At 27.9% G+C, this 15,838-nt stretch overlaps 1 protein-coding gene across 1 annotated transcript; it reads right to left on the reverse strand.

Annotated features, from left to right (window-relative positions):
- Positions 1-10,260: 10,260 nt before the first annotated feature.
- Positions 10,261-11,917, reverse strand: LOC120082410 (uncharacterized). Its single transcript, XM_039037571.2, has one exon. It carries the CDS (start codon positions 11,554-11,556, stop codon positions 10,555-10,557), a length of 1,002 nt encoding a protein of 333 aa, XP_038893499.2. The 5' UTR covers positions 11,557-11,917; the 3' UTR covers positions 10,261-10,554.
- Positions 11,918-15,838: the final 3,921 nt, after the last annotated feature.

Below are 15,838 nucleotides of genomic sequence, written 5' to 3' on the forward strand. Positions count from 1 at the left end.
GCTTAGATTTTCATGTGAATATCATTATTATAGATATTGAAGTATTCAAGATATTACAACTTTACTCAAGACATAGAATAGAATAGGATTTGGATAAATGGATGAGTATCTTTATAAGCTAAGATTTAGGGTAATTGCAATTATTAGTATTTTTTGGGATAATAACCAAGTGTATAACATTATTTTTTATAAATTGCAAATATAGCAAAGTTCATGTACACGATTTTGCTACCATATTTTTGTCAATATTTTGATATCTACCTTATATTTGTTTTTATTAATTTAAACTACATTATTTATTAAAAAATGAAAAAAACCGTAAAAAGTAATCAGCTCCTTTATTATAAGCCATGGTAAAATTCTATTAAAGAGATGACGTGTCTCAATTAAAAGAAAAAAAAAGGATAGTTAAAAGGGGATAAAGCCTTTGATAAAAGGGATTGAAATAAGTACAAGAAGAAAAGTTGGCGGCTGTCAATTTGATTGAAATGAAAATATGTTTTGAAGATGAAAGTTAACCTAATTAAGGACAGGCTATCGATGTGTCAGTGGAACGATTTCATGGTCGAAATTTTCACCCATAGAAAAAATATCAAATTATTTATAGAAATAGTAAAATATATATATATATATATGGATAGACATAGATTCTATCAGTTTCTATCACTGATAAATATTGATAGATTTCTATCCATCTCTATTAAAAAAATATTAAAATTTTACTATTTTGAGTAAATAACTTTTCTTGTTTTGCTATTTTTGAAAATCTTCCTATTATTTATTAGTTAAATTGTAAATTTGATCTCGATGGTTTAGATAAGGTTAAAATTTAATCCTTATAGTTTATAATTAGAATTTTGTTCCTGTGGTTTGATAAACTCTTCTTGAATAACCCTGAACCGATTTTATTAAATCATAATAATTATTTATAAGATTTTATCAAACTACCTGAAATTAGTAATATTGAATTAAATGTTTAGATTGACTAGAGAAAAAAAAATTTAAAAAAACATTTTTATTCAAACTTTTTTGATAAAAACTATTTAAAATATACTTTGAAAAGCTATTTTGAGGGTTGTCAAACAACTCAATTTTTTTCAAAATTATTTATTTTTAAAATTAACACGTAAAAAATTAAACTAAATACACCATAAATTTAAACAAGGAATGGTTTATTTTAATCACAACTATTCTAATTAGTTTCTTTGAATATATCTCATTACAATGGCTAAGATACCAATTATCATCTCAAAATATGGAGTACGATTCTCACACCACAATTGTTGAACTTTGAAAATAGATTGCTTTCCTTAACCTCTATAAGTTTTAGAAGAATAACTTCAACCAAAAAAAATTAAACAGAATAACGTTGATAGACTAATTGACATTTTAAAAGAACATTATAAAAAAAAACAATATATTTTCAAGACGAATACAATCCAAGAATGTGTTAAATAATTTTTTTTTTGTTAAAAAAATATTTTTATCTCTAAACTTACAAAGAAAGTCATAATTTGAATTTTAAACTTTAGTTAGTAATAATTTAATTTCTATATTTTCAAAAATTAAATGGTAATTTAGGTTTTTTAACCATAAAAAAATGGTGTTAGAAAGAATCTCTCTCTTTTATTCCTTTTCCCGATAGAGGAGTTAAAATGTCTTGATATCAAAGAAATTTTAATAATTCAATAAATAATTGAAACATAAATATCCTATTATAATGTATATTGATTAACTCAACATTTCTAATTTTCCATCGTCTCCATTCTGATCATCTTAAGATATGTTTAATTTAACTTTTAAGCATCTAATTTTAAAAATAAATCATTACGAAAAAATTTGATAATCAATTAAAATAATTTTTTAAAATAACTAATTTTTATTAAAAGAGTTTAAATAAAAATGATTTTTTTAAAAAAAAAATAATAATTTTTTTCTTTAATCAATCTAAATTAACCCTTAAACTTACCTAACAAACTCCATCCTAATCCATATAATCATCAAACGCATTAATAAATGTAGAAAACATTTTAATTTGTAAAAAGTTCATTTGGTTATATTAAGAGTTACACATTTTTTGATGTAATTGACAATAATAATTAACGTGAAAAATACCCACCAAATTAAATGATATATTTTGAAATCCATTGATATTAAAAGGCCTATTTAATTTTGTCGATTCGATTACCTTTTCACAAAGGTAAAAGCATACATCTAAACCATAAAGGGTTCCTTACAATTTTTTTTTGTTGAAAAATTCTCGAAATAACTCTCTTCACCTCTCGAGGTTGAACACCAAGATGTGTATAAAAAGTTACATTTTTCAACTCATATCTAAACTATTGATTCGTTTGGATTTTTTCGATACAATCTCAAACAGGATGAAGATCCAAATCTACATAATTTTTTCAAATCTTTCTTAGTCTATGTTGTATCTCATTTATTATTTCACAATTTATCTAGGAAGAAAGTAACAAATATTTTTAAACATTTAGTGAACTCAAGTTCATTCATCTTACAAATTAACATGAAATTTCATAAATAGATAAAGAACCTTTTTTTTTTTTCTTTTTCAATTATAAAACAAAAGATTACAGTCCACACCCCCCCTCCCCGTATATATATCTTCACTACCCTTTTATTATTATTTTTAATTTAAAAAAGATTATATATTATTTCATATTTTAAACGTTAAAGCAACCATTCTAATTTTATCTTGAAAGATTCCTAAGAAACTATGTTATAAATATTATAAAAAATACATTACTATTAGATGTCCATGCTTAGTGTCCATTAACCATATATCATGTACCTATTTTTTCAAAATATCGTCTATGTGTCTTGTAAATACTCATTCTTAGTGTTCGTATAATCCACCTTGTCAAATTACTTATACATAGTGGCCTTTAGTGGGTTTTGAAAGACACATATTGAGCAAATTCCAAAAAGTTTAGAAAAAGTAGAGAAATCCATAATTTGTTATTTTACTTACTTTTGTTATTTATTTTATTTTATATATATATATATATATATATATATTATGTGTAATTTATTTTAATATTTATTTATTCCATATATTTATATTATATTTATTTATTTTAATATTACATTTTATCGGCATCCATATTCCCGTTGTGCTCCACAAATTCACAACACATTATCAGCATGAGCTCCTATCATTTTTTTCACTAAACGTGGGTTATAAAGGTATGTCGATTTTTCTTCTTCATTATAATTAATAAATTTAATGTTATTTTGCATATTTAATATCTATTAAATTTCTAACATAAGTATAATATTTTATGATATTGTTGTCAAGAAAAATCTCACAAAATTAGAATTTGCTACCTTTGATATTAACGCCAATAATTATTTGTCATGAGTGCTTGAAACCGAAATCCACCTGGATGCTATGAATCTTGGAGAGACTATTAAAGAAGGAAATACAACATCTAATCACGACAAAGCAAAAGTTATGATTTTCTTTCATCATTATCTCCACGAGAGATTGAAAATAGAGTATCTTACAATAAAAGATCCTCATATCATGTGGAAAAATTTGAAAGAGATGCATGATCATAAAATATATATATATATATATATATATAAAACATTTATTCTTCCTAAACCTCATTATGAGTGGATGCATTTGAGGCTACAAGACTTCAAATTAGTAAGTGATTATAACTTTGCATTATTTAAAATTAATTCGAAATTGTTATTATGTGGAGAGAAAATTACTGATGTTGATATGTTAGAGAAGACATTTTCTACATTTCACATCTCAATATTCCTGCAGCAGCAATATCGAGAGAAAATTTTCAAACAATATTCTGAATTAATTTCATGTCTTCTCATGGTTGAACAAAATAATAATTTATTGATGAAAAATCATGAATCTCGGCCAATCGGAATGACACAATTCCCTGAAGTGAATGTTGCAATTTTAACAATAATCGTGGTCGTAGTCGAGGTTGTGATCGTGGCAGAGAAAGAAATAACTATTATTTTCGTGGTGGTCGTTCTAATCATTCAAATTTCAAAATAATCACACAAAATGACGATCACAAAGGAAAAACTCCACAAGATAAGAGTTCAAAAAATGTAAAAAATAAATGCTTCCAATGCGAAATGACTGAGCATTGGTCATATACATGTCGTACGTTAAAACATTTAGTTGATTTCTATCAAGCCTCCCTGAAGAAAAAGGAGAAAAATGTGGAAAAATTTGCATACCAGGATAGTGACATATTTGACCCATCTTATATGACAAATTTAGATGTGGCATACTTCTTTGAATCTCCTGAAGAGAAAATCGGCAGAATTGATGGAACATCAAGCATTTCACATGACTTTGAAAATATCTAGATTTAATGTATTTTTTCATCTTCATGTTTTTTTTCTTCTCTTAGAATATGTAACCTTTGTATATTCTAAATGTAGTTTTTCTATTGTAATTATTTTCTTTTAATGAAGAAACCTAGATCATTTTCATATGTTTGATGACTAAAAGATGAGTAAAGAAGTTCTATGTCTAGTAGACAGTGCAACTACACATACAATACTTACAAATAGAAAATATTTTTCCAAACTAACAATGTTCAAAGTAAAAGTCAATACGATATCAGGTTCTACAAATTTGATTGAAGACTTTGGAAAAACAAAATATTATTTTGCCTAAAGGAACAAAATTTACAATTGACAATACATTGTTCTCTAGTCAATCAATGAGAAATCTACTTAGTTTTGAAGATATACGTTGCAATGGTTATCATATTGAGATTGATAGTAAGAATTATGTTGAATATCTATATATCATATCTACTGCCTCAAATGAAAAACGTCTGTTGGAAGAGTTGCATGTTTTATCTTCTAGATTATATTGTATCCATACGAGTAATTAACACATATTCAACAACGAACATGAGGTTCATGAATCCAGACATATTTAGAATTTGACATGACCGATTGGGTCATCCAGGATCTATAATGATGAAGAGAATTATTGAGAATTCAAATGGACATCCATTGAAGAGCTAGAAGATTCTTCAATATAATGAATTATCATGTAATGCTTGCTCTCAAAGAAAATTGATAATTAGACCATCACTAGCTAAAGTGGAGATTAAATCACCTGCATTTTTAGAAGGAATTCATAGTGATATATGTGGACCTATTAACCCACCAAGTTGACCATTTAGATATTTTATGGTATTAACAGACGCATCTAGCATATGGTCACACGTGTGTTTATTATCAAGTCGAAATCTTGAATTTATAAGATTACTTGCTCAAATAATTAAGTTAAGAGCACAATTTTCTAATTATACAATTAAAATCATTCGTCTTGATAATGCTGTGAATTTACATCTAAAGCTTTTGATAATTATTGTATGTCGATTGGGATAAGTGTTGAACATCCTATAGCTCATGTTCATACACAAAATGGTTTAGCAGAATCATTAATAAAACATTTGCAGTTAATTGCTAAACCATTGCTTATGAGAGCTAAGCTTCCTACATCTGCATGGGAATATGCTACTTTGTATGCAACGTCACTTGTACGCATTAGGCTAGTGGCTTATCATAAGTACTCGCCATTACAATTAGCTTACAATCATGAGCCAAATATTTTTCCCATCTAAGAATTTTTGGATGTGCAGTATATGTTTGAATTGCTCCACCACAACATACTAAGATGGATCCTCAAAAGAGATTAGGAATATACGTTGGATATGATTCCCCACCAATTATCAAATATCTTGAACCCCTAACGGGTGATGTATTTACTACCCGATTAGTTGATTGTGCATTTTAATGAGACAAAATTTTCCAACATTAGGGGGAGGAATTAAGAAGTTGGAAAAAGAAATTACATGGAATGCATCGTTATTGTCTCATTTACATCCTCGTACATATCAATGTGAACTTGAAGTTCAAAAGATAATTTATTTACAAAATATAGCAAATCAATTACCATATGCATTTATAGATGCAAAAAAAGTAACTAAAACACATATACCACCTACAAATATTCCATCGAAAATTGATATCCCAACACAGCAAGTTGTCACTAATGAGTCTGGAACACGCCAGAAGCGTGTTAGACCAGTGGGTTCTAAAGATAAAATTCTCTAATAGTCAGTCTGGAACACGCCAGAAGCGTGTTAGACCAGTGGGTTCTAAAGATAAAATCCTCAAAAAGGAAAAATAATTAATAGTCAAGAAGATTTTGGTTGGGGATGTAAATACCCATAAAGAATTCTTGACATGACTAGTAAGGAAGGTGAAATATTTAAAGATAATATTGATATTTTAATAAACTATGTCATGACAAGAAAAAAATGGAACCAAACTCATGTAGTTGTTGAACATTTTTGCGTATAATGTTGCTCTGGATATCATATCTGAAAATGAGAATTCTAAATCAAAATCTGTTGAAGAATGTCGACATAGAAAAAATTGGCTTCAATGAAAAAAAAAACAATCGAAGCATAATTAAACTCACTTTCAGAACCTCGGGTTTTTGGACCAGTAGTCTGAACACCAGAAGGTGTCAAACTTGTGGGATACAAATGGATATTTGTGAGAAAAAGAAATGAAAATAATGTAATCACAAGATATAATGGAAGACTAGTTTCACGAGGTTTTTCACAAATACTTGATATTGATTATGAGGAGATGTATTATCCAGTAGTTGATGCAATTACATTACGATATTTAATTGGTTTGACTTTGTATGAAAATCTGGACATGCATCTTATGGATGTAGTCGTAGCATATTTATATGGATCTCTTGATAATGATATTTATATGAAAATCCCAAAAGGGTTTAAGGTACTTGAAACATATAAATCAAATTCTCGAAAAATTGTATCCAATAAAGTTACAAAGATCATCATATGGATTAAAACAATCAGGACGAATATGTGGTACAATCGCCTGAGTGGATATTTGTTAAAAGAATGATATCAAAATAATCCAATATATCTATGTATGTTTATCAAGAAAACACAGTCAGGGTTTGCTATTATGACTATATATGTTGACAACTTAAATACAATTAGAACTCCTAAAGAGCTTTCAAAGACAATAGAATATCTTAAGAAAAAAATTGAGATGAAAGATTTAAGGAAAACAAAATTTTGCCTAGGCTTGCAAATTGAGCATTTAGCATATGAGATATTTGTTCAGCAGTCAACTTATACAGGAAGAGTTTTGAAAAAATTTTACATGGACAAAGTACATCCATTGAACATTCCAATGGAAGTTTGTTCATTAGATGTGAGGAAAGATATATTTCGATCTCGAGATGATAATGAAGAACTTATTGGTCCTAAAGTACTATATCTTAGTGCAATTAGTGCACTTATGTATCTTACTAATAATACAAGACTAGATATTATATTTTCAATAAATTTATTAGCAAGATATAGCTCTTCTCCAACTAAGAGACATTGGAACAAAATTAAGCGTATACTCTGTTATCTCCGAGTAACGATTGATATGGTTTGTTTTAATCGAATTTTGATCGGATTGGTTATGAAGATTATGGATATTTATCTGATCCACACAAAGTCAGATCTTAATTAGGTTATCTATTCACATGTGGAAGAACTGCTATATCATGGCGATCGGTGAAACAGACTATAACAATCACTTGTTCAAATCATGCTGAAATTCTTGCAATTCACGGGGCTAGTCGAGAATGTGTATGACTAAGATCAATAACTCAGCACATTCGTGGAATATGTGGGTTGTCTTCTAGTAAAAATCTTCCAACAATATTACGTGAAAACAACATAATATGCATATTCCAAATCAAAGGAGAATATATTAAAGGAAATAAAACAAAACATATTTCACCAAAGCTTTTCTACACTCATGATCTTGAAGAAAATGTGACATCATTATACAACAAATTTGTTTAAAGGATAACCTGACGGACTTATTTACAAAGTTATTACCTACACAACTTTTGAAAAATTGGAGCATAACATTGAAATGCGATGATTCGGAGATCTCAAGTGATGTTTCCATGAGAGGGAGTAAAAATATATTATATTCTTTGTAGAAGTATTAGATTATATGAAATATGTACCATTTTTCCTTCATTGGAATTTTTTTTCCAATGAATTTTTTCCTAATAAGGTTTTAATGAGTCATATATATATATATAATGGGCATCTAAGGGGGAGTTATAAATATTATATAAAATAGATGCACATTAGATACTCATGCTTAGTGTCCATTTGACCATGTATTTCATTTTCTAAAGTGTTGTCCATATATCTTAATACCCATTCTTAGTATCCATGTAATCCACCTATACTTATCAAATTGCCTATAAATAGAATTTGATGGGTTTTGAAAGACATACATTGGACAAATTTCATTTGAAGAAAGTTGAAAAATCCATAATTTGTTATTTTATTTACTTTTATTATCTATTTTATTTTATAAATATATTTTATTTTATTATTTATTTATTTCATATATTTATTTATTTTAATATTATATTTTATTGACATTTTTCTACAAACCGGAATTGTTCTACCTACAAACTTATACAACTTTTCGAACATTATCAAAGAAAACAATAATTATTATTAAAATGGATATCAAAAGAATAAAAACAAAGCATATTTAAAGAAAAAAGACAAAAAGCCAAATGTCCCAATGCTTTCGACTCTGGACTTATTAAAAAAAAAAATCAATTTTAATCTCATTCTAAACGAGTTGCTAAAATGATATCCTCTCCTTAAAATGAAATAAAATATTTCCTCATAACTCAATAAACCAATATTAAAAAGACAAACAAATTAAATTCAACCAACACTGAGCTCAATTTCCAAAGTACTCAAACTTAATCCAAAAAAGCAAAAACACGTCCCTATTAAACTAAACAATCTACCAGGGAAAACAAAAAACAAAAAAACAAACCTCTTAATTAAAGATCCAAAGGAAAAATAGCTTTTTAATCTCTAGATTTAGGGTCTAATTTTTAATTAGTCCTTAAGTTTAGTTCTTAAATTTTGAATTTTGTTTCAATTTATTTCTTAGATTCCAAAATGTTACAATTTTATCCTTAACATTTGAATTTTATTTAAATTTAATCCTTAGATTTCAAAATTTACATAATTAACCTCTAGTTTTTACTAAATACTCAATTTTCGTTATGTTAATAAATTTTTTATCACTTTTAAAATTAAATTTAAAAGTTTACTTTATAATTATTTTTAATTAATTAATAGACATTGACGTCAATGTTTGAAAGTGAGTTTTTAATGCAAAATTGAGGTTAGAAACGTAAAATCTTGAAATCCATGTAATAAATTCGAATAAAACTCAAATGTCAAGAGTAAAATTACAACATTTTGAAACCTAAAAACTAAACTGAAACCAAATTCAAAATTGAATGACCAAATATGTAACATTTTTAAATAATAGTAATTAGATCTCAATCTTAGGGACAAAATTTTTTTTTTTTTCCAAGATTCAAAATTAACCTAACCATAAGTTAAGATATCTACACTTTGGGGAAAAGCCACAAATTATTTTTAAAATAATAAAAATCCTACAAGTAATGACAATAGACATTAAAAAAAAAAGTAACTTGATAACTTATTCAATAAAATTTAAACTTAAAAATTAAGTTTGTTCAAAGGAGAAAACACCTCAATTAAAAAAGAAGAAAGGTAGAGAAAGAAGATTATGCTCGTAATAAAGCAATACAAGCGACCCCCAAGGTGGGTGGATGTTTGGTTAACCAAGAAGATAAAGAATCAAATAAATAAAATATATATATATATTTATTGTAAAGTAGAAGTAAATGTTTTTTTTTTAAAAAAAATAAAAATAATAAAAATTCAAGCAAATGCTGGACCTAGATTAGATGTCATTTTCTCAGTGTTTTCATGTGATGCACCAATTTTGACTCTTTTCTATTTATCAAAAACCCAAATTATATATAAACATTTTTCAGTATTTTGTATTCTTTTTAATTCACAGAATACAAAATTCCCTTTCAAAATTAAAATTCAGGTTCTCTAGATACCTTGGTTTCTTTGAAGGACACCCCATGGCCACATTAGCATCTTTTTTTATTTGGTTTTGGGATAATTTACAAATATTTCCAAAGAATATACAAAAAACAACACCACAAAATTTTTCTTCACTAGATACCGCCAATATTTTGTTGCCTATTGTATATATATATTTTTTGTCACATTTCTCAAGCTTTTGACTCAAAAACAAAGGTCAAAATTAAATATTTCATATTCAGAGATATATTATATATAATATATATTGTGAAAATAAATGTACAATATTACAACTCATTCCCAACCATTCACACAATATTTTCTATTTCTATTTAGTAGAAGATTATCGTTTAACAAATTAATTATTCCAAATTAAGGATGATTTTTTTCCCACACAAAACAGGCTAAAAACTCATTAATCAATTAATTAGGTTTTCCCCCCCCTTTTCCTTTCTTCAATCTCTTCTTCCCCAAATCAAATCTTATTTCAAACCCTAATTATGTTCAGAATTTATGTGAGATTTTTGTTCATACCATTGACATTGTTGAATAAATCCGTCATTTCTTGTCTGCACGGAATCGATTGATTTTTCCTATCCGCTTCCTTCGACGAATTCTTTACTTGCTCTCCTTCGTCGGCCGCCGGTGGACTGACATTAGTAGCCGTCGCAGCCGCGGCGGCTGCGGCGGCTGCGGCGACTCTACTGGATTTTACCTTTCCGGAGATCTTTTCGTCTCCGGTACCGGTAGTACCTTTTTCCTTTGAGATTTCAGCGAATTTCTCAACTCTCTTGCTCGATGATAAAAACACGAACGTCTCCTTTCCGTCACTGTTGCTTCTGTATAGAAGGTCTCGGAGTTTCCATCTCTTCGATGATCCCATAGAATTGCTCTTTTTGCATCTCTCGAGCGATTCCTTTGGCGACCAAACGCAGTACGTTCCAGGAAGGACTCCGTCAAGCTCCTCCGCCTCAGACGAAGAACACGAATTCGTCTCGCGCTCTTCGCTCATTAATTTTCCAAGCGACGGACGATGAACTCTCTTCGGCTTCGATTTCTTCAACAACTTTCCGTCGTCGTCCTCGCCGTCAACGTTACTGTTGTTCTTATCAACAATCGCACCACTCAACAGCAGATTCGTGTTGAAAACAGGATAAATCGGCCTAATCTGGCCGTTGTAAAAGATATCCTCGGCTGAGATCGTCACCTCTTGTGGCTCCCTAGGAACAACCGCGAATTCGAACTCATCGTCTGCGATTTCATCTCCAACAGTCTCTGTTTCACCATTACCGTCCTGTACTTGAGGTGCTTGGTTGAATTCTTCCGGTTCGGGTCCGTGTTGGAGAGAAGAAGCGACATCAGGTTTCCAGTTAAAAATATCGGGATCAGGATCAGATTCTTTACGGAATTCCTCGACGACACGGGCGGCGATTTCTGCAAATCTGCCGGAGGAGTAGCTGCTGAAGCTAGGAGAGAGGGAAAGAAGCAACGAACCTTCACCGCTTTGCATCATTGTAGTTCCTGAGATTCTTCAATTTCCACTAATTTTCTGCAGCTCTAACTTCCATTTTTCTTTAACAGAGAGAGGATGAAGAAGAAGAAGAAGGAGGAAAGAGAGAAAAATGAAATGACCAAATTGTAATGGCCGTAACTTGTTGAGAATGATATAATGGGCTGTCCTTTTAGGGAATTTGCTTTTCTTTTTTTCCCCAATAATATTTTTCACTTTTTGAGTTATTTTATTTTATTTTAATTTTTGAAGAAATTCACTTTTCGAGTTTTCATCTGACAACTACGCGCCACTAAAAACGGAGCGTTCTACAGTTTGCTCTCTGGAAAAAGAATAATAATAATAATTTCATTTTGATCAAAAATAAAAATTGCTGACCGTTTATTTTTAACTTTTGAATATGTGCCACAATTTTTTATTTGGAATAGATTTTCTTTTGAAATTTTGTTTTAATCCAGGTTTAAAATGTAAATATTGTCATAAAAATTTTGACAATGTATATAATATGGTAATGTGGATTGTTGTTTTAAGAAAATTATAAAAATTAAAAAGAAATTAAAGTAAATAAATATTCTACGCTTTTGCAAAATAATTTCAAATTATATTCTATTTATGTTAGTAACACTGTGTTGTTTTTTCCTTTAGAATTTTTTTAGGATATTATGAAAATACTGATTCACATATTGAATTCATGAAAATGTAAATTTGCTTAAGTTCCAACATATTGATAATAAATATGCTGCATCATTTAGTATAAGATTCACGCTACACTCTTTCAAAAACTTTTTTTTTTTTTTTTTTGATATTAGCAAGTTTAAAGAGATTTTATATAATTCTTTTAATTAAAATTAGGAAACAAGTTTAGAAAAAAAGAAAAGAAAAGAAAAGAAAAGAAAAGAAAAGAAAATAAAATAAAAGAATATATAAGATATAAATTTTAAAAAAAACATCAATTTATACCCTCAAACTTTAATAGTTACATCAATTTAAACCTTAAACTAATAATATATGGATTGAAATTATAAACCTTTGTAAGTGTATCAATTTATATTTTTTATTATGTTCAATTTGAAAAAATCTCATGTGAAATTTATAATTGATTAATTCAAACCATAAACTTTTGTAAATGTATTAATTAGAAAAAAATTTCTTTGAAAACTATCAATTAAGGATGATAATCAATTCGATTTTGTTGGTTTTGAGGCCAACCAATAACCAAATAAAACCAATTGGTCTTACAAATAAGAGATTCAAACCAATGTTCAATAGAGAACGAAACCATTGGATTGATTTTATTTGAATCGGTTTATTATCAGATTTTGACATTTTCTTTTTTTTTTTTTCTAATTTTTATTTTTATTACCATTTTGTTTTGAATTGATCCTTTTTGCTAATTTAAAATTAAAATTGGGTCTATTTCTTATTTTATAAATTGAAATTTGACATTTTTTTTTATACTTTTCTAAATAAAAAACATACACGGTCCATAATAATTGGTCTATTTTTTTTCTAAACAACAAATATACATGCATTATAATAATTAAAATATTAAAAGATAGTTTATTTTTTAAAGGTATATATACCATTGGATTGGTTTTTCTAATAAAAAACCGATATGAACTAATACTTTTTAGTTTTCTCCAAAGACAAACCAATATATTCAATTTTATACTAAAAAACCAAACCAAACCATTAGATCGATTTGGATTGGTTTGGCTTTACGATTTTTCGGTTTTTTGTTACACTCCTACTATCCATACATTTATGCTAATTGTTCATTGTGTAAATCCAATATTTGAAGAAGCTAACATACATTTGAGAATCAATACATAGATGATTTTAAAAGGTAACTTTAATGAATGGTCTAAATTAATTGGCTTATAAAAATTTAGGAGTTTAATTGACTTAAATTATAAATTTCATTTGCTATTGATTAAATGAAATTTGGAGAAGGTGTTATTTAATACATATGTAAAAATTGAGGGTGAGGGTTTTAATTGCCACTCATTTTAGTTAATAATTTTAATCATACAACTACTAAAAGTTTAAATATAGAAATTGATATTTATCCTAAATTTTATATAACTGTCAAATTTAGAGTTTAATTTAATAAAATTCTAAGTACGAGGTTAAATGGATACATTTTAGTTCTTTTAAAAATAAATATATGAAGGTAAAAATTGTATATATTAATTGAAATTATTGTTTTTTCCCCTTTACAACTCCTGAATTTATTTATATGGGAAGAAAAACTCAAAAACTTTATTGATTATTGTAGTATCTAAAATAAATAATAGGGCCTTTCTAAGTTCTTTACCTCCGAGACACGTAACACGTGCCAAAATACACGTGGACGATAGACAGAGTTCCTACGTGTCGGTAGATATTTTGTACGGTCGAAACGTATTGTGATTCGGGAGCAATTATCATTGGGAAAATATGTTAAATAATAAATTAAGGTATTTTATTCTGTTATATATATATATATATTGAAATATGATCAAAGTTTCACAGAGTTAGAATAGAGAATGATCCAGAAGACCATCTTCCATAATATGAAGTCTTTTCGGTGGAACTAAAATTTATTTAAAATACTCGTATAAAAAGTACAATTTGAAATAAGATTTAAATGCTACTTTCGTCCACCTACCTTTATATTTTGTATTTTCAATTGTAGTTTATTTTTGGTTTATGTACTTTTAATTTAAGTTTTTATCTATGTAATTTTTATTAAAGGTTATCGAGATCCTTCTAAAATCTACAAATAAGTCAAATCCATAAGATATTGAGATGAGGCATAAGAAAACGTGTCCCAAAAGAGAAAAATCAGTGCCTTGGGATTTGGATCGAATCAATCAAGTCGATAAATATACCAATAAAAAATAATGAGTAAATTACAAAAACCACTCCTGAAGTATGGGAATAACTGTAATTACACCCTTAAATTTTTAATTGTAAAAGTCGGGTCCCTAAACTTTCGTATGTGTTAAAATTGAACCCTCAAGCTTACGATAATTATTGAAATTAGACCCACAAACAATAAAAATTGAACTCTCAAATTTATGCAAATGTTACCATTGTAAATTTCAAGGTCTACCAAATTTTAATGCTTATATAAGTTTAAGGACACGATTTTTAAGATTGAAAGTTTAAGAGTATATTGTAACTACACCCATACTTTAAGGGCATTTTTTACAGTTTGCCCAAAAATAATCGAACTATGCTTCATTTGACACTTTACAATCTCGAGCACCGAAACAACTTTGACACTGTCGACATTACATATAACCAGAGGCGAGTATCAGTGGAAGGGCTTGTAAATAGCCCCATTTGACGACTCTATTGGGAAAAAAGTAACCTTCAAATGAGAGTTCAGACCTTACTTCTTGTGTGTCTAGCTAAACTATATGTACTAACTTAGACATCAGAGTATAGTAGGCTCGACACCACATTGGTGTAATAATCTTTTACACAGATTAGCTCGGAAAATGAGACCATACCAAAGAAAGCAGGCCAAACGCCAGGCTCACGAGGGGCCCACAACAACAATGAACACAGACGGGTTTCGAACGCCAACAATATTCAACCTTGCTAATTCTTAAAGATGGTTATTAGATCCCTTTATTTTTATTTTTAAAAGTACATGAACACACAATAAATTAAAGTTGAATATCGAGGAACCAAAAGGAATATTTTGAAAGTACAAGAATTAAAATGAAACAAAATCAGTGGTTTGGCCGGTTTGGTAACATCTCGATCATTTTTATTTTTGAAATTTATACTTGTTTTCTCTCAATTGAATGCCTTTATTATTGTTTTCACCAATTTTAAATAAACACTTAAATTCATAGTCAAATTCTAAAAATAAAAATAAATTTATGGAAAAATATCTATATTTTTTAAATTTTCAAAAAACTTGATGCGTTATTTAAAATATGAGTAGAAAGTAAATAACAAAACATAAAAACATAGGAATGAAAGTATTTTTCTTTTTATCTTTGATAATAGGGGTGGTGGAAAATTGAACGTTTGAACTTCAAGGTTAATATTATATATTTTATATCATTTGAGTTAGGCTCACCTAAACTATAATAATAATAATAATAAAAATAAAAATAAAAATAAATAATTAATCTTATTTTAGTTTTCTGTTTTTCTAAAAAAGACATTGTTTCTTTTTTTTTGTTCTGTCTTTTATCACTTGACTGAATTCTTTTCCACAATTGTCATTCAGTTTTTCTTCTTGTTTAGTTAAAAATAGTGTACCACACCAAATAAAAGGAAA

Source organism: Benincasa hispida, chromosome 8, assembly GCF_027475165.1.
Source record: "Benincasa hispida cultivar pf3 chromosome 8, pf3_genome.v1.1, whole genome shotgun sequence".
NCBI classification, from domain to species: domain Eukaryota; kingdom Viridiplantae; phylum Streptophyta; class Magnoliopsida; order Cucurbitales; family Cucurbitaceae; genus Benincasa; species Benincasa hispida.

Bases quoted from the DNA above. Each gene is read 5' to 3' on its own strand.
- LOC120082410 (XM_039037571.2), bottom strand. From the start codon at position 11,556: ATGATGCAAAGCGGTGAAGGTTCGTTGCTTCTTTCCCTCTCTCCTAGC.